Consider the following 24,896-nt stretch of genomic DNA (forward strand, 5'->3'; position numbering starts at 1 on the left):
GACTGTGTTTCTTATAAAAGTCTGGAATTGTGTCACCTCAGCAGTGGCCCAGCCAGGGAGCCGACCCGCACTGGGTGCTGCGGGAAGCCGCTCGCTGGTGGGTTTTCTCTGGTGCTCGAGCCCCTGGTCCGCGGAACCTGCAGTGGGTTCCGCGGGTCTCGGGCACTAGAGGGCACAGCCGCAGCTTCGCTTTGCGCTGGACAGGGTGTTTGTTTGTTGGGTTTTTTTTAATAATTTCCCCCTTTATCATCATCGGGTTTTCTTTAGACGTTTGTCCCTTTTTATCTCTGCGGCCCAGTATTAGTTTCTAAATAAAATTTTCCTGTGCTGGTGTATAATTAGTCCAGTTTTCCAATTTGTTTTTTTTTTTCGCTCACATCACGAGAATAAACTTCAGTGGTTTCTGCCCTGGACAAGCCCACAGCTGCAGCCCTTGAAGGGAAATCCTGTCCTCCCGTGGGGACAGACAGATTGACGAGCCTGTTACGGGATGGCATTTCCTATTTTACTGCGATATGACTGCATATAGCCATATTACTATGGATAAAATGTTGGTCACCTCGGTAGAAACAGGGGTTTTAATGGCAGAAAATGTAATTAAAAGGCATCTTAAAGGAAAAGGTTCTAAGCTTTGAATTTTAATATACGCAAAAATCAGAAAAAGAGAACATTATAAATTTTCTCTGGATGGAATTATGGTCTCAGTTTTGAGAAGTACCTGACCATTCCTTTTCTCATTTCGGTTACTGAGGATGACTGCATAACCCATTTTACAAACCCAGCGTTGTTGTATCAGGACTAAGTAATACAGCCAAAAGATACAGCTATTCTGTCGTGGTTAGAGCAGTGCTTTATTTTGGTAGCCAAACTGGAAGCATTGACTGGAGAAGAGTTATTATTGTGCCGCCTGGTTTTCTTGCTGCTGTGCAATTGACAAAGCATCATTTACCATGCTTTGCATTCCAATTTTTCTTTGCATGTTTTCCAGCTCATCATAACATAATTATGTTTCTGTTTCTTCCAGCCAGGGGCTGATACTTTCTTTTACTAAGACAACAGCTGCACTGCACAACCTTGATGAATCCCCATAAGGGTAAAATGTGTCTGTGGTGCTGGTTTCTGCCTTGGCAACCCAAATGTTCAAGCTCTTTTTTATGACAAATGCTGTTCTAAAATGCACCCAACCCTGATGCTTTCATAGCATTTCTCAAAATGAGGTTTTATGTTGTAATTTAGACTTGAAATATTAAACATGCTGGCTGGTTTGTAATTTTAAAGGCTTCTTTTGTAACATTTCTTCTTGTAGTGTTGATAGGTTCGTGAACACTGAGATGGAATTTTAGAGGGCCATAGTTACTGATGTGCAATTTATTTTTTTAACTGAATTGATTTTATGCGTGAAAATCAGCACAATCTGGAGGTCTGCTTTGTGCTCCTAAAATGCATCTTAAGGGAGCTTCCGTGGTACAGGTGAATCATTTCCTTGCTTGGCCTCAGCTGGTCCAGCCACACTGCAATGTAAAGGTAATTATACCATCCTCATCTATGAAGTACATTAACTGCTAGTGATGGAAAACACTGTAAGAGACATGCAGTATTTTTATTATTACTTACTAAGATATTTTATTTAACTCTAATTTAGTACTTTGAACCTGAGATTTCAAAGTACTTTGGAAAGGAAGGATGAAATCTTTATTTTATTGGCAGGGAATCAGAGCAGAGAAAATTAAGGCTGCATGTTGGAGTCAAGCTGAGGGCAGAATCCATGCTTAATGCTCCAGATTTTGTTTACCCAATTATACCATTACTAACTCCCATCTCATCTAAAAATCTATCCATCAGAGCACTGTGAACAACGGAAGCAGTAACTTTTTCAGTCGTTCAAGATTACCCAGATTTGCTGTGTCCTGGACAACCCCACAACCTGGATAACTACATTCTTCGCGGCAAAATTGTCCCTACAATTTTGCTTTCTGTCCTAATCGCCTGGATGTTATTACCACTGCCACCATCATCTGAAAATTGGTTGTATTTATACATAAATATTACAATAATTCTGTGTACAGCGGCAAGAGTTTTAACTCCTAGGATCAATTCTCTTTACACCTATGTGTGCCAGGATCTAAGGATACTTTGGGATATTTGAGCATGAGAGTGTACGTAGCAACATTTTAGTTCTGTCCACTGCGTTGGTTACTGTGATTGCCTGAAAGGCTCTTAGGTGTCGATGGAAAGGGTACCTGTCCAGCTAGGGCTGACTTCATCTTCTACCCGTGAATGGTGAGTACAATTCTCCTGTTGCTAGAAAACATAGCAGGCTTGTAGTTTTGGATATACAGTGAACATACGGCTCCTGAGAAGAGCTTGCCTTGTGCTGTTTCTTCCTCATAACCCCATGGCAAGTGCTGGCAGATTCTGCTCAGATACATTTTAGCTTTTTTCATATGTATCTTTGGTTTCTCTGCTCGGTCCACTCACACATTTGGTGTAAGATGTGCATTTTCTTTCTGATTCATGTACAGTAATTACTTCCTAACATCTGCCTAACAGATTTTGTAAGAAAAGTAACTCTGCAAATATTAAGAAAAAAATTAATGTATGAAATCTTTGAAATCTCTGTTACTGAGGTTTGTTATCCACAGCTGACTGGATGCATTCCCAGCCAGGAAGCTGGTTCAGCAAAACAGCTGCATTAGTTATTTAACTGGAGGCCTGATTCTGCTCTTGCTCACATTGATGTAAATCAAGAGTAGTACTAGAGAAAAAAAAAAGAATATCCCTAGTGCAAAATGCATGTTGGAGAAAAAGTAAGTGTTATGGTATGAAACAACAAGAGAATTCTAGCAGATACTCTGCCATCCTGGTATGGGTGTTAGGCAGTATCTTAATGTCTTACAGAAACCTTATTCCAAACACAGTGCTCACTCCTAGGAGCATTCTCCTGTATATGTACTGTGGTAGCACCAAGTGGCCTATAAAATTAAGGCCCAGTTGTGCTCAGTGTTGCACCGTAGTACCATGAAGTCACATGTGACTTATTCTGTACTAAGCACCACATTCATTGCTGTTTGCATCTGGTTCATAATTGTTCCCTCTCAGTTATTTAATTTTTATGGTATCTGCTGCAATTTACTTTATACCTTCTAGGGCAGGAAAACACACTCACTGGTTTTCCTCCTAGGCTGAATGAATGCATGTAATAATTAATCCAGAAGTACACTTGGAGAAAGGGGATGTCAAATGAGGAGCATTATAGTGAAAAAGGGGACAAAGCATCCATAGGCAAAGTATTTCCCATATAAGATGACAATGCTGTATCTCAGGACAACAAAGGATTGTTACCAGAGCCTTGTATGCTTTAGAGATGGACATCTTCAATCCTCAAGGCCATTAACACCCTTCCTATTTGATCTTATTGTAAATTAGCAGCATGTGCTCTTACGGTACATCAAAAGTTACGGTATCTGACAGTTCACCCCCCCAACCCTCATCCTGTTTCCTCCAGCACAAGATATGGATTATATCTTGGCTACAGTCATGGATTCTGATGTAGCAAAGGTATCTGTGGTTTTGTTTGTGCTTTGGAGTCACGAGCATCTGTGGTTTCTGTGAGCTGGTGATGTCAGTTCAGATTCCTGTTACAGACCTGTTGGTGAGGCTTCCCAAACCCCTGCGCATAGGAACCTTCCAGTTCACAGTGCTGTTCTTTGATACCAGCATGTGTTGATTATTTTTACTTGTTGACTTCTCCTAGTACATTACTGAATCTTCTCTGGAATTACTGTAGCTTTTAAAATGGAAATCTAAGGTTTGGAGATGTTACCCTTTCAGGCACAAGAGGAAACACTCAACTCATGGATGTAGATATTGCACGAAACTCCAGCCCTTGGGAGGTTTTGAGGAAGAGGACAGCAGAGGGAAGGTCGCAACATTCAGCACCTGAGCCAGAGAGCACAAAGCATCTCACTCCCTCCTGTGCTGTGACATGTGTATGAGACCTGCTGAGCGACGCGTGTGTCCTCAGTCCCAGCCCGAGACCTGTGCCCATCTCCTCAGCACCTCCAGGGATGGGATGACAGCAGCATCTATGCTTTGGTTTAAAACAAGGATAAACTCCTAGCCTTTGATTTTGTGGGGCTCAGTCTCAAATGAGACAGGGGTGAAACCAATCCAGCAATGTCTGCCTGAGTCTGAAACCTCCCTCTGCGGTCCAGTTCAGACACGTACCCCAGCCTGCACCCTGGCACTATAGCTCCTGCCATGGAGCTGCCCCTGGTTTCAGATCTCTGCAGCAATACGTTCTGCAACAAACAAGGATCTCTGGGGCAACTTCAGTAAGATCAGAAAGATACCTTTCTGCTGCTTTGAAATCTGTGAGTGTGAACGATTCATTCAGCACAGCACCCCTCAGCCATTCACATCTATCTGATGATCAAATATATTTTTAATTATCTATCTGAGGTGATTTTTTTTCTCACTAGACAATACCCAACTGTATTGTAAGAGCTGTTGGGATTGAGCCAGAGAATTTGGCAGCAAGATATGGAACATTTGGGCTTTTGACACTTAGGAACATATGGAAAGAGGTTTGGAAGATTGCCACTTGGGGTGTAACTTGGAAGATGCTACATTTCTTCATCCTTTTTTTTTGTGGATAGAAGTAGAAGAAATGTTACTTTGTTGAAGGATCCTAATTCCTGTTCATTTTCTATGATGTACTGCTGCTCTAGTATAAACCACTACGCTCAGTTGCAAGGTTTGAACAAATTCTGCTGCATGTTTATGAGCAACTGTAGATGGACAATGAAAAGGGTAGCAGTACTGCAGATCTTTCCAAGTTTTTACCTCCTAATTCATGAGATCCCTCACAGATGAACTCAAAAAGCTACAGTCTGGTGACTCAGATCATGGGGTGAAAGAGGGTATCTGGTGCCTGGCCTGAGTTAGGATGTGTCCCTTTTACCAAGGTCTTTGACGATGAGGCCCTGCTAGGTATCCTGGCTCCCCGTGACCATCTCTCTCCCCATCACCTTGACACCTGTGGATGGGTGGACAGCTGAGGCTGTCTGTCTGCATTTGGGACCTAGTTTCAGCATAAGGGCTGGAGCTCCAGCACTACGCTACAAGCGCCAGCCATATTTGGGGCAGCAGAGCATGGGAGAGAGGAGCCACCTCCAGCTCCGTACTCAGGACTGAGCATGTACAAATCAGCATTGTCTTCGTATCACTTTAGGGACAGATGCCTCACGCCCATGGTGGGAGAAGTCCGTGTCTCTCAGAGTTATTGCCTCTGCATGTCAGAAAAGCGATGTGTAGTTTGCCTCATATTTGATAATCCATTCACCACAACCACTGTGTAACAAAGGGGTTTTTTAATGCATTTTTTTGTGGCACAGCTGTGCACCACGTTGGGGGGCTGCAGCAAATGAAGAATTTATTGGTATACACAAACCTGGATATCCTTCTTAATTGGCACCACTGGCACACAGGCCCTGCAGCTTAGTGAATACTAATTCATCTCTCTGACTGGTAGGAACACATCATCATCCTGGTTTAGTGATGAGGGACAAAGACCAAAGAGAGTTGCAGGGGCTTGTACAGAGTGACAGATAAGGTCACAGCAGCCAGAATTACGGTCTTCTTTGGTGTCCTGAATAGTAAATCACCCAAGTTTGACAAGGCTCCATCTGAACAGCAGGATGGAGGCACTTTGGAGCTTTTCCCTCAATCCTTGTCCCCGATAACTGAGTTCAGGGCAGCCTGCAGCTCTCATCCCGCCCGAGTGCTCAGGTTTCCTTTCCTCAAGAAGGCATAAGAGCGATGGGGAGGAGGCGTACACCAGCTCTGCCTTCAGCAGGGAGCTGGAAACCAGCCTGGGTAGGCATTCACTTCTGGGAATTGGGAAGCACTCTCAGACCCTCCGTTTTGGTTACCGTCTGAGTATTTCTTGCTCACAAACTCGCTGTGGCTTTTTTACTTGCATTTTCATGTGACAGTTTGTTTCAACACACGCAGCCAAATAATGACTAGAAAGGGCAAGTTGCTGTTACTTCTTTGCTAATGGCATGCCAGGGGTCACTATGGTATCTCTGGGTTATGGAAGGGATAAGCAAAGGCAAAGAAGGTGACATCCAGGAACAGGAACTGAGCATGGAGGAACTGGTGACCACAGCAAAGTAGAGAGCATCTCCCCCGAAGACATTCAAAGCCCTGTGGCAATAGCTCTTGGAGACTGACTATGTAGGTCAGGAGAGCAAAAAAAGATAGGTAAATGCCAAATAATTTGAATGGGATTTATTTTACAATGAAACCTCTGCCTTTCTGAATAAAACCTGGGAAAGATGGAGTGAGTCTGGAGCATTTTTTAGCCTTATGTCCTGTGGCTGCAGTATTTCTGAGCCAGCTAAAATCTGATTTAAAATGTTTTTAATATTTTGCTTGTTCTCACAGAACGTAGCCTGAGAAACATTACAGTTATTTCTACTTTTCGTGGCCAGAGTGGCCCCAAGTTCTGCTATTCTGAGTAAACACTTCCCTTCCTGAGTTTCAGTATTGGTCTTCGTTTAGAAGTCTTTTTGACCCTAACACTGTTGTACCTATAATTTTCTTACAGACATTAAAAGCGCTAAAACTAATGTACAGAACAGCATTTCCACAAACCCCATCCAGTTACATGCTTCTTTGCATCTCCATTCCCATCTCTGCTGATCTAAAAGGAGAAAAAAATGCTCTCCTATCAGTCCATTCCTTCTGTCTGATTAACTGGCGGCTATCACAGGTCTTCCTTCACGCTATTACAGTTTCATTTCCAGAGGAAAAAAAAAAAAACCCTGATGGATGTTGAGCTCCTGGTTTGTGGCACCACTGCAAAAAAATAAAGGTTTCTGTTTATACCAGCAGTCCACCAGTACCTCCTTCACCAGGCTGTGTGTTCATTTGGAATCAGCAGATATTTTGCCTAAAAGCATGCGGCAGTGCAATACAACTCCATAATAACTGCTTGGCAGGGGATCAGGAGGGAAACCCCAGAAGAAAGACTATAGGTGCAGTTAGAAGCACTGGTGAGTAGTTGACTTTTGGGGCCTTTTTTTTTTTTAATATTGCCTGAAGTTGATGGAGGCTCTTTCATTTAAAGAGAGAAAGACCTACAAATTAAGCAACATCTAGCTCCTAATGTGTGAAACTGCAATTTGCATACAGCATGGCAGCTGCTGCGTCGGTCCTTATTACCTCTGCTGGAGTGTTAATTTAGCCACAACTTTCTCATTTATTTAAATGAAAAAGCAGCGGGTGGCTGGCATGCCACATTATCTGTCAGGCAACCTGGGAATCAGGTTGACAGAGCCGGAAAGAGATTTCAATTCAGAGGGACTGCAGGGTGCTGCCCCCGGACCTGTGGTCACAGGCGAGCTCCGGATTGCCCTTGGCCTGCTCTAAAGGTCAACACTTACCCTAAGAAAAAAAAACAATCCATTTGTATCTGGACTGACATAAGAGAATAGAAAATAGGATTAAACTGGAAATCTCTCTGTTTCTGTTTTTTCCTCTGCCTGTGTATCCAAACTGGCACTGTATATACGGATATGATAACCAAAATATCATGACTGGTTCGAACATAATACAAGCGGAACAATCGCCATTTGTAGAGTGTGGAGTGTGTGCTGTGGTCCAAACGCACCATCAGGGCCCCGGCTCTCTGCCCAGGCAGAGGATGCCCAAGCTGTCCACGTGGGACTTGCCGTGCTGGGAGGAGGAGGAGGAGGAGGAGGAGGCTCCTGTGGCCGCACGCGGTGCCGGTGCTATCACCCTGCAGCCGCACACGGCTGATGCCAAGGGGGTGAGTGCACAGCCCAGAACTACTCATGTGTGGGAATTAAAGCAAACGTGAGGGGCTGGTCCCCCCGTCAGAGGCTGCCTCGCTCTCCAGAAGGGGCTGAGGAGCCCCGGGGAGGAGTGAAGAGCAGTGCCTACGCTGGGGAGTCACACGTGGGCACGGAGTCAAGCAGGAGGCTCTCCTCTTCCAAGACACAAAGTTGTGCCACCGTTTAATGACACGTCTGTGTAAAACTATGGATTTGTCAGTGGGAAATGCATCAGAGCAAAACAGCAGAACCGCGGCACGCATGGCAGAGGAGATGAGTTTAGTTCAGCACGTCGGTTGCAATGTTTCAGTGGCAGCGAAGAAAACCCATGTCCTGATACCACCCAGAGTATAACTGAGCTGCTGTAGGTCTCTTCCAAAGTTCAGCTGTAACTGACTGTGGCTTGCGGGTCTGCTCATTGCAAGCTGTGGCATAGCCTCACCTACGGGCTATTTGCACTCCCCCACCCAGAAAACCAGGCTTTCTTCTTTTGGATGAACTGTAAATGTTGCATATTTGTTCCCAAAGGCTTTACTCTGAAAAACACACTCTTGGAGACTGGACAGACTTTTGCCTGAAAAGGGGGTGTTTTTCCAATAGGTCAATGACTTGCAGTTGAGATTTGGAAGGGAATTTCCTTGTTCACACAACACCAGAAGTTACTGTATAACAGGTGCCATGCAAAAATTGTTCTAAAACATTAAATTCAACACATATTTCCTAAACACTGAAATATTCACATCAAATGTGTCTCTTCTGTCTCTGACACCTACTTCTTATCATTGTTTTAAAATACACTGTGTTAAAAGATCAGGCATCTGTTGTACTACCACAGATATTTTTCCCTTTGCCATTAATTTAACAAAGTTCAGCAAAAACTTTTGTGTTCGCCCACTTCTCAGCCATTTATTTTTATAATTAAAATCACCATGACAACAGATAATGATATCAGAATGAAAGGATTACGATTTAATTGCATGAAGAAGGTGAAAAGAGGGTTGGCTTACAGAAGAGAAAGCTTTTAATTCTAGCAAAAATATCGGGGGCCTGACTGACTGCAGAGTTACTACATGTGTGTGATGACGCAGCGCTGCTGAGAGCCGCCCCGCGGCTGCCCCGCTGCAGGATGGGGTGTCCCGGTTAATTCAGCGAAGCGCAAGCAAAATATTCAGAATTTCAGGAGCGATAACAAGGAATTTGTCTTAAAAGCCCTAGTTAGTATTTGTGTGAAACAGGCTCTTTATAGAAATTAACTGAAAAAACGCATCCATAAAGGAAACATGATTATTACTACAGTAGCAGAGTTGTTTCATATCAATAAAATTAACTACGTAAACACTCCATGTTAACCATCACGACACTATAAATCGTTCCTTGTAACAGCAGAACAGGGCAGTTTAGGGGTATGGTCCATTTTTATCACAGCTGTGGCATTTTATCAGTTCACCATTCCATCTTGGTTTCTGTGAAAACTATAGTATCAGATTGGGTATTTTTATTTCTAAGATACAGATGAACTTTTAATAAGAGCAATCTGGGAGTTTAGACAATATATATCTTTGTAATCTGATCTATCAAATTTTCTGACATGAGTAAACTTTAATCACTGATTTTTTTTCCTAGTTTTGTTTACAAATGTTATGAAATATACTTTTTAAAATTTTATACATCTTATTTATTCCCCTAAAAACAAAAAACCAAAGTTAACAGTTGAACATTCCTAAACACTCCCTCCATGGCTTTTGGAAAAACTCTGTAATAAAACCATCAAACTAGAAATCCATATAAGGAAATACATTTAATTTTCAATTTTCTCAGAAGCTATTGTGATCAATCAACCAATTAGTATAGTGAATAAATGAATTAATGCCATTGAAAAAAGACCATTCTGAAAACCCCTTAATGTCTTTCTCGACTAAAAGTATAGGCTCGACATTAATCAATTTTATAACCCTAATTTTTGCTTAATCTTTTTTCCATTTTTGCTTAAGCATATGGAGATATAAACAGTGTATTATAGCCATTTCTGTTCCTCTTTAGATTACAAAGTAGAAGATCTGCAGCTGATGTAAATCAGTGCGACCCCACTATTCTGGACCAATTTCGCAGATCTGTTGCTGATTTACATCAATGCAAACAAGCATAAAGTCAGGCCTTATGTCTGATTAAAAATATACAGATAACACTTAGATTTGGTCAGAAATCCTTATTTTACACACAACTTCAGCTCTTAGTGATCTAGCAAGGGCAGAAGAAACAGTCTGGGGAAATTCCTCTCAGCTGTAGAGGCAGTGACCTTGGTTTTAAGAGAGACTTGGACAGGGTCAATGAGTAGCAGCATCTCCTCTGGTACCCAAACTCAGTGGTAGGTGGGAGTCGGTCTGGTCATTGCCTACACGGGAACTACTCCAGCCATCCAGAAACAACTGTGACACAGAGGTCTGCCCAGCTGTGTGCCAGTGGCAAGGTCTGGAGGGGGGGGAAATGTAATTCTTTAGGTGGGCCACCGACACCAGCTCCTCCAGAGAGGAGCCCACTGCTTTTTAGCACTGAGTCAGGCAGGCAGCAGACGGGCAGAGGGAAGGAGAGCAGCACAGCTGCCAGTCATCTGAGTCCTAATGTGCCCCATGCATGACATTAAAGCAGCTCCTCATCCCAGCCAGGAGCCCAGCACAGGCTATTTATAGCCCTGGTACCTTGCTGCTTCTCAGAAGCTCTGTGCTGCTGGTTGTGATCTCTGTTTCTCTCTCCCACGTGCTGCCACAGACACCTGCTGCTCCCAGCATCGGAAAGGTACATTTAAACTCTTTCCCCACTCAGAGCAGGAAAGAGAAGGGACTTTGGCACTGAGACGGATGGGCAATGTGGAAATATCAGGGCCAGGTTGCTGGGTCTGTAGGAAATTTGTGAGCAGGGGTACTTGAATGTATGCCTTGGGGAACCCTTAAAGATGCTGCAGAGGGGGACGATCCACAGTGGTGTGGGGTCAGCCACAAGGCAGCTATATGGTGGGGAGGCTGTAGGACCTGTTGTTGGTGCCAGACTTGAAGCCCTCTCAGTTTTTATGGCACCCGCTCTTCAGTTTAAAAAGGAAATGTAAGAGATTAATTACAAACAAAGTTAGGATGGGAACCTCCAAACAATATTGAACTTGGGGTTTGTTTGCAGCTATGTGGGGTTTGCCAGCAGTGTGGAAATAGGATCAGCCTGCAGATGCAGAAATTTCAGCGTCTGAGGGCTGTGCTGGTGGGGGCTTTGCGTACTCCACAACCCTGCAAACATGTAGATTTGCTTCCAGTGAGGAAGCTCAGAGAAACTCTTGCTTCTCCCATCGAGGTATCTATCTATATGTGCCTGGGACTGATCCTTACCATCAAGAGGCTGAACATTTTTAACGTGAGGGTTCAGTGGGGACTGCACATTTAGTAGGCATGGAACAGAAGTGTTAGTGCAGGTGCCATTTTGGAGGTGGTGCTGTGTTGTTGCCATGGGTGGCTATGAATTTTCTTTTCTGTGGGTATGGACATACCCAGGTATTTGCTTGATAGTGATTGAAATTGAAACTAGGGAAATTTATGGGGAAGGCTGGATTCAAAAAGCAACTAATGCAACACTGATGCCAAGTTCTAAGGGTTTATAACTTGCAATTTATTTAAATTTCACTGCTGGGTGACAGGGATATTAAAGCTTTCACACACTAGCATTTGCTCACCAAATTGATACATTCTTCACACTTTTATGTAGATATTAGCAATTCAAGTTCACAATCTTTTCTGTTGTAAAAATGCAAATAGAACATAGTTTGCACTAAATTATTAAATTACATTTCTTTTAATGTGGTACAGTCCACTTTACACAGTGTGATATAATCGTTCCAGGAACCAAGCCTGTCCTATACTTGCCAGTATGTTTAGATAAATGCAAAAAGAGAAACCTCTAAGACCTTTGCCAGGCTGCTTAAACAGCTACTGAAATAAATTTTAAAACTACACTTTCCTTCTGCTGGCATCTGTCATTGGATATGTAAAAAACTTGTGCATCTTCCGTCTGTGAATGAGCACTTTGCCATTTCAATTAGTTTTGATATGCAAGAAAAATGATCTGCACATGTGAACTGTAAAAGAAATGGGCTCTCTCTATATATATATTTAGCTTCTATTCTTCTCATGCAATTAATGCACATAATTGGCTCAGACTGGGATATTTTTATAGATATTTGTTTGTGAACAGACCCACATCCATTTTCTACTTAAATCATGTGATTCTTTTGACTGACTTCACTGAGCTTTGAATCACAGTAAGATTAAGGTCAGGTGAAGGCATATTTGAAAAGATGGCCCACAGGGTCTTTCATTTTCAGCTGCTTTGATTTTTTTCATGAATCTATAACAGTTTAAAGGAAAAAAAAAAAAAAGCTTGGTATTTGCTGAGATAGGATCAATATTAATCCAATCCCACATCTAGGCCTCTGTCTTGGCAGTAATCGGAGCTCAAAACTATTAAATCTTTCCAGAATCATAAACTACCCAAAGGCTTTGAAAACTGATCAAAGCATCTTCAGGTCTCTGATGGTCAAACGTGCTCACAAACACAGTTTCTGAAGCTTTGCAGGCTGCTTAAAAATCTCACTGTTAGGTGTCAAGCCTCTCCTAGCCCCCAGAGCCTTGTTAAGTCCCATTTTATTTTTGTTCTAAATTAAGAGCAACAAAATGAGAAAGAAAACAAATAAGCTTCTACAGAAAGGACAGGCTGTGTCTGTAGCAGTCTGAATGGAGACAATCCTGGTCTGTGCTGGCGGTGGGATGCTTACAGGAGCAGTGTTGTGGTGATGCACACAGGGGACTCCAGCATTACCACAACTGTCTACACCTGTAGCAGCAGCTTGTGGGTCAGCAGCCTGTCTCTCTGCACTGAGAGCTCCATTCTACACCACTTGTAGGCTGTGACCAGCTAAGAAAGCTCCCATGAGCATGTCTAGCAGCACATGTCCCAGCAGGAGCTGGCCCGTGCCTGGATAGCATGAGACCTCAGACCACCTTGGCTCAGGCTCCTCGGTATCAGATGGCATGTGAAAATAAGCAAGGTGCCACAGGGACTGAGGGAGAAAAACAGTTAAAATCTCTCTCAGAAGGAGTGTCATACTTTATCTTGTATAGGCCAATGACACAATTTTATTTGTAGTGTTCACAGTTTCAAAACCTCAAAATTCCTCCTTCCCTTCCAGCAATAAATCAGTTCAGATCACTCGAAACGTACCTGCTGTGGGGCTGATCCTGAGAGATCCACTGGGCTGAGCAAGGAGGGGTCTTTCTCTGACTTCAATGGGAAGGAGATCACGTCATCTGGTAGACCTTTTAAAACTGCCTAAGCAATTGAATGCTGAGGTTTACCTTTAAAAGTGACACAGACACTTCAGTTCCTAAACTGTACAAGGAGCTTAAATAGGACTTGGACTTTTAACTTATTACATGCTTTGAAAACATGAAAATCCTAAAGCTCCATGTAACTACCAATGGACAGAATACAGAAAACTTCAGAAAAGGTACCCTGGCTGCTAGTAGATATGGTGGCACTTGAGACACATCCAAACACTAAATGTCTAGTTGTCGCTGAGAGCTGTTTATTAGAGGCACTTACCTGTATGCCCTTTCAAACCATATAGACGTAAATTTCCGAAAAAGAATTGGATCTTCTCCCACTCAAATGCTCTGCCATGAGTTTGTGTATTTTTAATTCAAGAAATAATATCTAAGTCAAAGCAAGAAAGTAAATGTTCCCTGAAACTGTGAGTGACCTTTTCACCACAGATCTCTAGGCACAGACTAGAAATTCTTCCTAGTCTGACCACCAATAACTATTCTTTGAAACTGTTTTTTTTTTCAGCCAGTCAGGCATCTAACTTATGTTGATTTAGTCTGTTGATTTCATCACAATTTGTTTCTAACAATATTGTGTAGGACCATATCAGTAACTTCACTCAAGACAAAGTATCTAATTTATCCCCTATTATCCCTGAAAAAATGAAGAAAATTAGATTGGATTGACACAATTTGTTCTTGATAAATAGGTGCTATAGCTGCTTTTATCACCTTATCACCCTCTAAATTCTTATAATTCAATCGTGATAATTTCTTCCTTCATCCTTCCAGGTATCAGAATTAGGATAATAGTTCCTATATAGATAATAGCTAATAGATATAGAAACATCTATAACTCCCTGGAAGCTTCCTTTCTATATCTCACTCCTATTATATCTTTTCCTTGTATGAAGATTAGTGTTATTATTTGCCCTTCACAAGCACTACGGGATCTTTTGCATGGTTTAAAATCTTGATCTTAAATGCCAGCACGGCCTTCATAATTAAACCCTGAGATGATAACGTTATTATCATCTGGGTACTGATTTCTGCCTCGCTGTGGCTGTCAGCCAAATGTCATAATGCACACAATTAACAGATTTGCTTCTCAGCTGACTGATAACAAAGGAAGCACAAATAATTCATAGGCAGAGGCACCAATTCTTTGATGTGACTGAACTCTGATCCTTTCAGCACCTGAAGGGAGGCAGGCTGAAGACAGGGCAGCCTCATTAAGGCAGAGAAGGAGAGAAAAAAAAGCGGAGGAGGAGGAGGAGGATGCAGGAGGTGCCCCCCGCGCCGCAGCTCCTGTCTCATGCTGGGTGCTGTGACCTCTTCTGCGCCAGGTCCCGCAGCTCCCACCCTCCCGCCACAGCACGGGTAAGAGCAGATTCCTTGGGACTGGGGGTAAAAAAACCAAGAAAAATCTGTCCCAGACAAAAATACAGACACATAATGTCTCTAATTACAAGGTAGCTTTTGTTTTTTCAGAGGTTAAGGGAAATTCCTGAGGAGATGCTTCCATCTGGTTTACAGTCCCTTTGCGCTGGGGCAGTTCAAAGAGGCTGCAGAGTAACTGAGAATTGAAGACAGCGTTTATTTATAGTTTGATAGCTTCATAAAAGCTGTAGAGCTGAGCTCACAGCAGTGTACTTATTTATGTGTTGAACTGCTCATGCAGCACCCTACTGCCTTGCAAAACGTATGCTGTAGCTCTTGCATAAAATTATATGCGACTCTTCATAAGGTCATGACACAAAGGCAAAAAAAAGGTTAAATTAGACTAACAAAACAGCTGATATAAAAATAAAAGTAGCAGACAGAACTGGAGGAAAATTAACAGCATGGCTCTGAAATAAAATAACATCAAATGAAGATTCGCACCTGAACCCATTTTTCAGAATAGAAGAAAGAAAAATCCTCGAACTCTGAATAAGGCAATAACTCTGATTTCAGCTCCCGGTGACATTACAAAGGATTTGAGCCTTGCACTGGAGGTTTTATAATGACAGCCCAGCCTCTGGCACAATCTCAGTATAGTGTCTCACTGCAAATTATATTTGTATCACATTTATCCTTTCTTTTAATATCAATGTACCATCTTTTTCCTCTGTAACCCAGAGGGGAAAGCAAAGCAGCACTGTTTCATTATTACCCTTTAATAGTCTTAGTCTTTCCAGTGATATAAAGGAGAATATTAATATCCTTCCAATGACCTCACCTAAACACTGCTAAAAGCCAGGAAGGGAGTGACAAGTTTGTAGCTAATGCACAGGGATGAATTTCTGAAGTTAATGAAAGGATTTCACCCCTGGGTTTTAATCCTGTTCTCTTTTTAACCTTTTAGCTTCAGTTTCCGCAGCTGTAGGATGGAGAAGGTAGACATGCATACAGGTTGACAGCAGAATTTTATTGAGTACAGTTCAGTCAGGAGCTTGGTGTGCTATCAAAGCAAGGAGATGTACTGCCTTCTTGAAAGGGTACGGTAATCACGCTCTGCCTGTAGCAGAGAAGTAGCGTTGCTCTGCAGAGCTCGGTGAGGTGGGTGAAGAGGAGTTTGGAGGGTTGCCGGCGATCCTGACTGTAAGGTGGAGGCTCCTCGCACAGTTCTGCCCAAGGATGAGGTGACGGTTGGGTTGGGCCAGTGCCAGGAGAGGGGAGGCCACCGCACCTACTACTCACAGGCTGCACATAGCTCTGCTCCTGGGGAGGATGCCCAAAGCCACCCCACCAGCTTGGCGGGCGGCAGAGGAGATCAACCCGCACTGGGTGCGGGTGGGGAGTGCCCTCCATCTCAGTCATAGGTGTAGGATGTATCCATCAGATAATTTGTGCCGAGTGTAGGACATCATGAGCTACATTGTGCCATGAGATTCCTATTGCTAACATCTTAATGATGAAAGAGAGGAGAAAACGGCTGTGAGGATGTTGCACAGATACCCTAATCGCTGTTAAATGAACACACAAAATTCACAAATCTGCTGAACGGTGTAATTAAAGACAAAATGTTTCTCTCAAGAAAGCAAAATTAACAGTGAAAGAAAACTTAAAGGTGACCAGCAAAGGAAGTGAAATCATAACTGGGTTCTAAGTGCTGCTGCTTCCCGGTCTGTACAAAAAAATGGGAAGGATGATGATGATTAATCATCGCACTTGTTCTTCACATTAGAAATGCACAGTTTATCCATTATGGAAAAGCTGGAGGATGTGTGGAGCTCTGACATCACAAAAGGGAAAGGAGAGAAGTTGATCATTTTGGAGGAAAAACCCTGATTAGTCGGATTACTAAACAGGATTTGGGGCTTGTTGGTAGTTATTAATGCTTTCATGCAGTCGGGGAGTGAACAACCTGGTTAAAGACACTACAGCTCATCTGCTTAAGATACGTGTGCTTATAATATGTGAAATATGCTGTGGTTCTTTTACCAAAATGCAGTGAAGCTCAAATATTACAAGGTAATAAAATAGGACAAAACAATAAACTGGTCGTCTAGTCATCATGTAGGATTAAAAAAAGAGAACATTTTCTGTCTCATAAAAGGCTTCTACTGATTGTAAAGACTGCTCCAGAGGCAGCTGATGCAGGATTAAGACCTATGTTTTCCCAAATGCAGTATTTCTTTTCAATGTAGCTAGAAAAAAAAAGTTCTTGATTTTGGTAATATTATCACGTTATTTTTTGTACTAAACTTACTGCTCTTTGATTGATTTTTTTAAAAGTACCATAGGAAGAGCTGAGAGCTTGGCCCACATCCAGATTATGAATTTAGTGTTTTGTCTTCCAAACCCATTTTTAAAATCTGGTGATAATTCAAATTAATTTCTCAGATATGTTGCTTCTAGTTCCAGATTTGGAATACAGAAAGAATCGATAAAACCAATGAAATGCTAGTCTTGAAGCATACCTGGCTTCTAATTTAGCACTTGTAGTGAGGAATCTATATAATTTGCTAAAACAGAATGATGACTACTTCCAAAAACAACTGAACAGCTGAAAGAATAGGTCTGAGCTTGATGATAAAGCTGTAGATATCTTTTTCACCTGGAAATAACGGTAATATTTTTTTTAAAAAATCTAGTTCTGTAGAGACATCTGGACTGTTTGAGAAAATGGCCCTAGGTGGATTTCAAGGAATTCATACACTCATTTTTTATGTTGATACATATTTATTTAATGAAACTAAGACTACTCTTTGTGCTTCTGGGATTTGAGAAAACCAGTTCAATTTGTCGTACAAAACATTGGTCCTGCAAATATTTAAGCTGGTCAGGAATGTTACTCATTTGAACAGCCTCATTAAGCAATAGTAGTGTGTTTACAATGTGTTTCAAACATGGTTATACCAAAACTTTAGGACTTGTCTGTGTCACGATGATTCATGGCATCAGTCCTTGATGCGTTACCACATTAGAGACAAAAACTGTGTTAAGGACTGGTATCCCTCAAGTGATGGGTAAACATCATTCTCCCATTGACAGCTCTACCACTGTATCTCGCATTTGCAGCTTGCTGATCTGAGAGCCTGAGAGGTTCAGCAAAGGGCCTCCCCCAAAAAAACAGAAATGGGACCATGAAGTTCCTTATGTTTTCCCCATAAATAAAACTAGACGGAGTATGTGAATAATTACAAATTAATTAAAAATCCCATTTGAGCTTACAGAGAGGAACCAAAACTCTGTGAATCTGCAGCACTTAAACACCCCACTGAGAAGTAGGAGGAGACCTCAAAAGCTGGCCCCTGTTTACTAATCTTTTATTTATTCCAAAGCAAACCAGTAGCAACTTTGTCGAAACCAATATAACCTACATTTTTGTGTGAAAGAGTAGAGAATCTGGCCAATCAGACTGAGTTGCTTCCTGCCAGTTCTGCCACCATGCTTCAGGTGTGGAAGCTGTCTCTGCCCACAATGTTGTCTTGGCTCTCTCAGCTTGAAGCCTGGGGAGAAAGCTACTGGTAAAGTGGGGCACAATGGGGCAGAGACAAATCCATTGGTAGAGTAATGAGGCAGCAGCTTCCCAACTGCTTTGCAAGGGTGTAAGTACAGAGCTTCTGAATCAAAACTGTTGTGCAAACTGGTAGCCAGGTCTGGTGGTAAGGCAGAGCATCAAACATCCACATGTGCACTACACCTCTGTAAAATGCCAGTGAACCGCAGTTCAGGGGTTGTATTAGTGGCTTTATTTCCCACCTGCTTTGCAGAGGTGTAGAGCACTATAAAAACTAATGAGAGAAGCAAGTCTAATGTTTTTTCCATTGTTTTTAGTCCTGTAAAACCCTTTTCTGAAGTCTCTACTTAGGCATAGTTCCTAGTTTGAGAGGAGCTGTGAGCACTGAAAAGGCACCACTCTGTTCTAGCTGTCTAACCTAAGAGGTTGTTGAACATATAAGGTACTTTCAGCATCTAAGCAAGGACTAATGTCCTTCAGGCACATATGAGAGACAAAACTTGAATAGCCAAGGGGCTAAGGGCCTGAGTTTATTCAAGTCAGGGGAAATCTTTCCCTGGATTTTAATAAGCTCTGGATCGGGATCAGGGAAAGGAGGGAGAAGGCAGCTGGAAAAGACTGTTTTGAAAGGAAGTCTGTAATTTCGTTTAAATAATCACAAAATTTGTGGGGGCTATTGAATATTGAAGATCATTTCAAGTGCTGATTTTATTTTATTTTGTCTGGGAGATCTTGAGCCTGAGATGTCACCATAATTTTACGTACTTTTTTTATGTTGGTGATTTATATCACACCCTGTAGAATAACTATCTTTAGATACTAACAGCAATATTCATTTGCCCAATAATTTGTTCTTACTGGACAATGTTATACCTCTACCTCTAGATACATTCCTGATGAAGACCTTGAATTCTAAAGAGATTTAGAACCAGGAATTTTGGAGATCAGCTATGGATCTTAAGGCTGAGGAGAAAAGAAAGCAGCACCATAGCTTGACTTTATTGGAACAAGTAAAGAGAATGAAAGAATCAACAGAGATAATTGATGTTGTCCTAGTTGCGGAAGGTGAGAATTTTCCCTGCCATAAGGTGGTGCTGGCTGCCTTCAGTCCCTATTTCAAAGCCATGTTTACCTGTGGCTTGGTTGAGTGCACGCAAAGAGAAGTGGTGCTGTACGACATCCCTGCAGAGAGCGTGTCCATAATACTTGATTACATGTACAGTGCAGATTTGCACCTCACTAATCAGAATGTGCAGACTGTTGCGCTTGCTGCGTATTTCATGCAGATTGAAGATGTTTTCAGTATGTGTCAGAAGTACATGATGGATCATATGGATGCTTCCAACTGTGTGGGGATCTACTACTTTGCAAACCACATTGGTGCGGAAGAGTTATCTGATCAAGCAAGGAAATACTTGTATCAGCATTTTGCTGAGGTGAGCTTACAGGAAGAAATATTAGAGATTGAATTCCAGCAGCTGTTGACTCTCATAAAATCGGATGATCTGAATATTTCCAGGGAGGAGAGCATTCTGGACCTTGTCATTAGATGGGTCAAGCACAGCAGAAAGTCACGTGCAGAGCACCTTACTGAGCTCCTGAAGCAAGTGAGACTGGTACTTGTCAGCCCTTCCTTTCTCCTGGAAGCCCGGAAAAGGAACACAATGATCCTGTGCAATTCAGAATGCAATGATATGTTTGAGGAAGCACTGAAAACCATCAAGCTATCCAGCCACCCTTCTCTCAGCCTGCGATACGGCATGGAGACTACTGATCTCTTACTCTGCATCGGCAACAATTCTCTCGGCATTAGGTCAAGACATGGTAGCTATGCAGATGCCAGTTTTTGTTACGCTCCTGCGACACGGAAGACTTACTTCATTTCCTCTCCAAAGTATGGGGAGGGTTTAGGATGTGTTTGCACTGGTGTTGTCACTGAGAATAATGATATTATTGTGGCAGGAGAGGCAAGTGCTGTCAAAATGTCTAGACAAAAGACAAGGAACATCGAAATTTATAGGTGTGTACCCTCTGTTGGAAAATCCCCAATTATTTCAAAATTTTAAATCCAAATAGTGTTTCTGGGGGCAAAAGATGACCATTAGACAAAGTGTTCTTTACTTGAAAGTTTTCCTGGAGATTTTGATCACTCTAATCAATTCGTCACTATTGATCTTTATGGCACAATGAATTATACACATGCAACAAAATCCTGATGCCTTTTCTTCTGAAAGGAGGAGGATTTACTGTAGTGGCATCTCTGTGTAAATGAGCTTGATTAGATCCTATGTTAGTGTATGTGGATTTTATATTCTCCTTACTCGAATCTCACCGCTTTCCTAAGATGCTCTTTTATAGGCCATTAGCAGGGGGAAATCAGTCAAGCAAATGACCCACAGAGTCCAGTAAGATAGAGAAAACGCGCTTCTCTGATGTTGATGATAGTACTTCAGAGATTAAAGGATAATGATTGATAGCTTTAAATCAGCATTCTGTTTTTACTCGTGTCTTTCAGATGCACCAATTTTAAAGAAAACCAGACACTTTCTGGACTAAAGACAAAATGACAAAACAGTGACAGCATTTTCAAATGCAGATGCCTAAATTTAAGGAAGTAAATCCATGCCAAGGCAGATGAAGTGGCCTTATTTTCAGTAATGTTGACCTCTTGCTCTTCCCACTAACTTCAGTGGAAACTGTAATTGAGCAGCACACACAGAAATAAGGAACTTGTTACCTTAATTAGGGTCAAATATATTTGAAAGGATGTCTAGGGTTCCTCATACTGAAAATGCTTGATCTTGCAAACATTGGGCTCAATTTTATAACTTCTCTGTGAAGGAGAAAGCTCCTCTTGTCACTGTACCATTGTCTGAATAAACAGTGATGTTGAAGGGGTAATGTTTCAAAGGAAGGTGATGGGACCTCAGTGAACCAGGGTGTTTACAACTTTGGATTTTCCTACAGATACCACCAGCGAGGAAACCAGTTTTGGCACAGCCTGTGCAGCACTCAACTCCGTGAACTCTACGCATTGGGCACCATCCAAAACGATCTCTATGTAATAGGAGGGCAAATGAAAGTGAAAAACCAGTATCTGGTCACAAACTGTGTGGAGAAATATTCCATGGAGCAAGGCACCTGGAGAAGCACAGCACCTCTCCCAGTCCCATTAGCCTGCCATGCGGTGGTGGCGGTGAAGAAGAAGCTCTATGTGCTGGGTGGCTGGACGCCACAGGTTAAGAAAAATGCCAGCTAATTTGTTTGGTTTGTTTGCTAACAAGCAGAGCTACGCTTGGTTTATATGATGCATAATTTTATGGTGCTTCTTGCACAGGAAAAGTACATCAGTGGTAACAGAAGAATAAATTGCTTACATCCACTAATTAAACATCTTCTGTAAGGAAAACCAAACAGGCTGAAGAGGAATAATATGCATCTTGTGCTATCCTCACTGCAAATATCAACTTCAGGAAGGGCAGGTCTTTCATAGAGATGTGCACAGTGAGCAAGAGTTTAAAATACATCTCCTGTGTAAACAAGTGTTCCATTTTAAATAGCTACTGTGTTAAATACCTTATTTTTGCAAAAAGACCTTGAATTGAAATAACTAGGATGATATTTAGTACGTATTTGGCACTTCTTTGTCATCACAGGCTGTGAAAAATGGATTCACTTCAGCCTTTCCTTTCCTTATATATTGTCTGCTTGATTTTTCTAGGTATCAGTAAATAATGGTATTTAAATCGTATAGAAGCCCTTAACTGAGCCCTGTCTTCAAAAAGCACATACGTGGGTAAATTTCAGGGACAGATTTATATCTGAAAAGTAAAGTTCACCTCAATTGCTCAGGAAACTTTCTTGGTTGACCAAAGTTCATGTATTTGATTTTCATTATATTTCAAATCAAAAGTCAGATCTTTCTCTGGAAAACAGATTCCTTTAATCAATCCGTTTATTTGTTTCAGTTGCATTACATGGCCATGGAAAGTTTTAACTGGAATCTTCAGCAGGGCCACAGATACCATATTCATCAGTACAGGGAATATACAGAACTATGCTACTAGGAAGGTCAATGTCAGGAACAGTGCTTGCTCTCTCCAGTTGCTCCAAGTGTTAAAGATCTTTAAGAGTGTAACCCATTTGTATTTACTGCTCATCACAGTTCAGATTTCAGCATTCAAGAAAAAGCCCCACATTTCCCTGACAATCAAGTAGAGCTTCTGTAATCCCTATTGCCAACAGCAACCTGTTCAGACTGCCATCACATCTCATTGGTTCGTGTTCTCTTGAAATAAATTACTGTTAAAAGTATTAAAAAATGAGATGCATTCAGCAAACAAGATTCTCGCCTCTTTGGATATTTTGAGTGCAGGAGTCCCCAGAGGAGACAACAGAAAGATCAGAGTATTTCTGATACTGAATCAACTGAGCAAGGATGCCTTGCTATTTAAAGGATTAAAATATGAAAACACTTCATGTAGAAACAATCCACCTGTAAAAAAACTTGAACTGAAAGATATGTCATATAACATAGATAGATTTTGAAATCAGACAACCAACTTGTCTTTCTTAATAGTTCTCCAGAACAGACTGTAAGGGGGTAAAGTGACTTAGAAGAACAAGTCAGGAATATTGAGCCAAGATTGGTTTAACAAAAAAAATTACAAGCACCTTGAAAATACCTGGAGTGGATACCTGCTGACCAGTACTATCAGTAATGATACAGGGGAGTCTGAGTTTGTATATAAATAGCCTTTAGATGAGCAGATTAACAGTAATTGATTAAACTCATAACTTTGTAAGATTAGGGCATACCTGAACAGATCAGAACAAATTAGCTAAAGCTCTCAAAAAAGTGCTTTAAGACCAGTGCTGCAGAGTGTGGAATTCTTATGGTACCTTATAGCTCCCACACTCACCTGCCAGACCCAGTGACTGTATGTGTGGGGCGACCACAGCTGCACTGTGAAAGCAAATCAGTTCGTCAAGCCAGGAGTTGTCCCTATGCTCAAGCAGCACTGAATGTTCTGTCAATCCTGAACAAATACTAACGACATAGCATTGACAGAGTGCCACAAACGCATGTGTCCATTACAGGACGGAGATAAATACATGTTCCCTTCCCACTCAGGCTTCGCAATTGAAACAAGACAGGACAAAGTCAAGCCAGGACATAAAATGACAGCTTAGGAGATGATGCCAGTGGAGTTAAAAACCCAAGTGACTCCAGCCTTGGGGACTGGGGGCTCTTAAAATGGCAGAAAGCCTCTGGTGAGGCTGAGGGGAAGGTTTCAGACCCCTGAGAGAGAGAGAAGGGCTGTTGGATGCTAGGGTTTCTGTACATAAAGAACACAGGGTGTGCTCTGAGGTGAACAGTACCACAAAAATGAGATAGGGTGTGAATCTACAGTATTTCAGCTGGTGCCTGCTCGTAAGTAAATGCTTACTCTGTGTTGAAAATGCACAGTTTACCCCTCTTTTGGTGAATAAATTAGTGTTTCTCATTTACCATGGAGAAAGAGCATGCCCCTGGGCACTTGCAAGGAGTAACCAAGGGGCTACATATTTACTTTCTAGTTTGCCTCCAACTGTCTTATCCGTGACATTAATGTTGGAAAGGTCTTTTGGGAAAGAAAAATGACAAGCTAAGCAAGAACACATGTAACACCATCACAAGGAAGCAAAGTAGTTCTCTCCTTCTCGTGCTCTCTACTTTAAACCTTTCAATCCAAAATATTTCAGGATCCTCCCTCCACAGCCTACTGCTTACACTCAAGGGTGTCGTACTCAGAAAACATCATCTGAGTTCCCTGCGTCACAAGAGTCAGGCAGAGAAAGGGGAAGAAGATTAGAGAGAACAAGAGGAGTGGGAGTGAATCTAAAAAGAATATTATGGCAGCAAAGATCTAGAGGAGGGTTAGGAGCTTATTATGAAAACTATTGAAGGAGAAGTTACAGCAGTTGAACAACATTACTCTGGTTAGGCTGATGAAATAAACTTGCGAATGACTTGAGAATAAATTATGTATACACAGAGGCCAGAGGAAGGCCAGGAAAGTACCTCACCGAGACTCACGGTACAGTCTGAGTAACAGTGGGAATAGATTTCAACCTTTAGCAGGAAGAAAAAAAAGTCAGATGGACTGGGTTTTCCTCTATTATTATTAGGACTTTACAGCAGCCTTGTGAAAGAGGTACGTTCTGCCAGAGCCAGGCCCATCAATGTAATGTTATTACCCAAATCCTCAGCTTTATTGCTGCAGAATATAGATGCCCTCTTATTCACTTGCCTTCTACAGTGTACTCCCAGCCAGAAGTCATGGGTGCTGTTAAACCCAAGTGAGTATGAATCACTTCGCAGCTATAATTGATGTGTTTATGTTATTTATCTGCTCAGCTGTCGGCTGTGATTAATTGCATGCAGGCATGTGCAGAGGCCTCCAAATGTTGTATTATTATCTGGCTGTCATACTTCATACAGATGGATCTGCCTGACGATGAGCCGGATCGATTAAGTAACAGAACGTTTCGGTACGACCCGGGCCAAGACAAATGGACAGAAGGCGCGCCAATGAAGTACTCCAAATACCGCTTCAGCACAACCGTAGTCAACAGCGAGATTTATGTCTTGGGTAAGAGGAAACAGATTTTTAATAGACAGCACCATGACTTTTTCTTCTTTCCCCCAATTTGCCTCTGCAAGGTGAAATATCTCACCCTTTGCTA

At 41.9% G+C, this 24,896-nt stretch overlaps 2 protein-coding genes across 5 annotated transcripts in view; one reads left to right on the plus strand and one right to left on the minus strand.

Moving 5' to 3' along the window:
- Positions 1-24,896, minus strand: part of MGLL (monoglyceride lipase) — a 114,700-nt gene that overhangs the window by 76,235 nt on the left and 13,569 nt on the right. The gene's annotated exons all lie outside the window — the stretch shown is intronic.
- The window catches only part of KBTBD12 (kelch repeat and BTB domain containing 12), a 62,145-nt gene that overhangs the window by 4,892 nt on the left and 32,357 nt on the right, over positions 1-24,896 (plus strand). For 3 of the 4 annotated variants that reach the window (XR_012765232.1, XM_075432587.1, XM_075432589.1), the window contains exons 1-4: positions 10,575-10,655; positions 19,053-20,187; positions 21,135-21,405; positions 24,652-24,802. Coding sequence is in view for 3 of the 4 variants with exons in the window: in XM_075432587.1 (XP_075288702.1) it covers positions 19,118-20,187; positions 21,135-21,405; positions 24,652-24,802 (1,492 nt within the window). In the remaining variant the exon portion in view is untranslated. Of the gene's footprint in view, positions 1-10,574; positions 10,656-19,052; positions 20,188-21,134; positions 21,406-24,651; positions 24,803-24,896 lie in introns of those variants that run through there. The other variant, XM_075432588.1, reaches the window with a different exon arrangement.

This window comes from Opisthocomus hoazin, chromosome 11 (assembly GCF_030867145.1).
Source record: "Opisthocomus hoazin isolate bOpiHoa1 chromosome 11, bOpiHoa1.hap1, whole genome shotgun sequence".
Classification (NCBI taxonomy): domain Eukaryota; kingdom Metazoa; phylum Chordata; class Aves; order Opisthocomiformes; family Opisthocomidae; genus Opisthocomus; species Opisthocomus hoazin.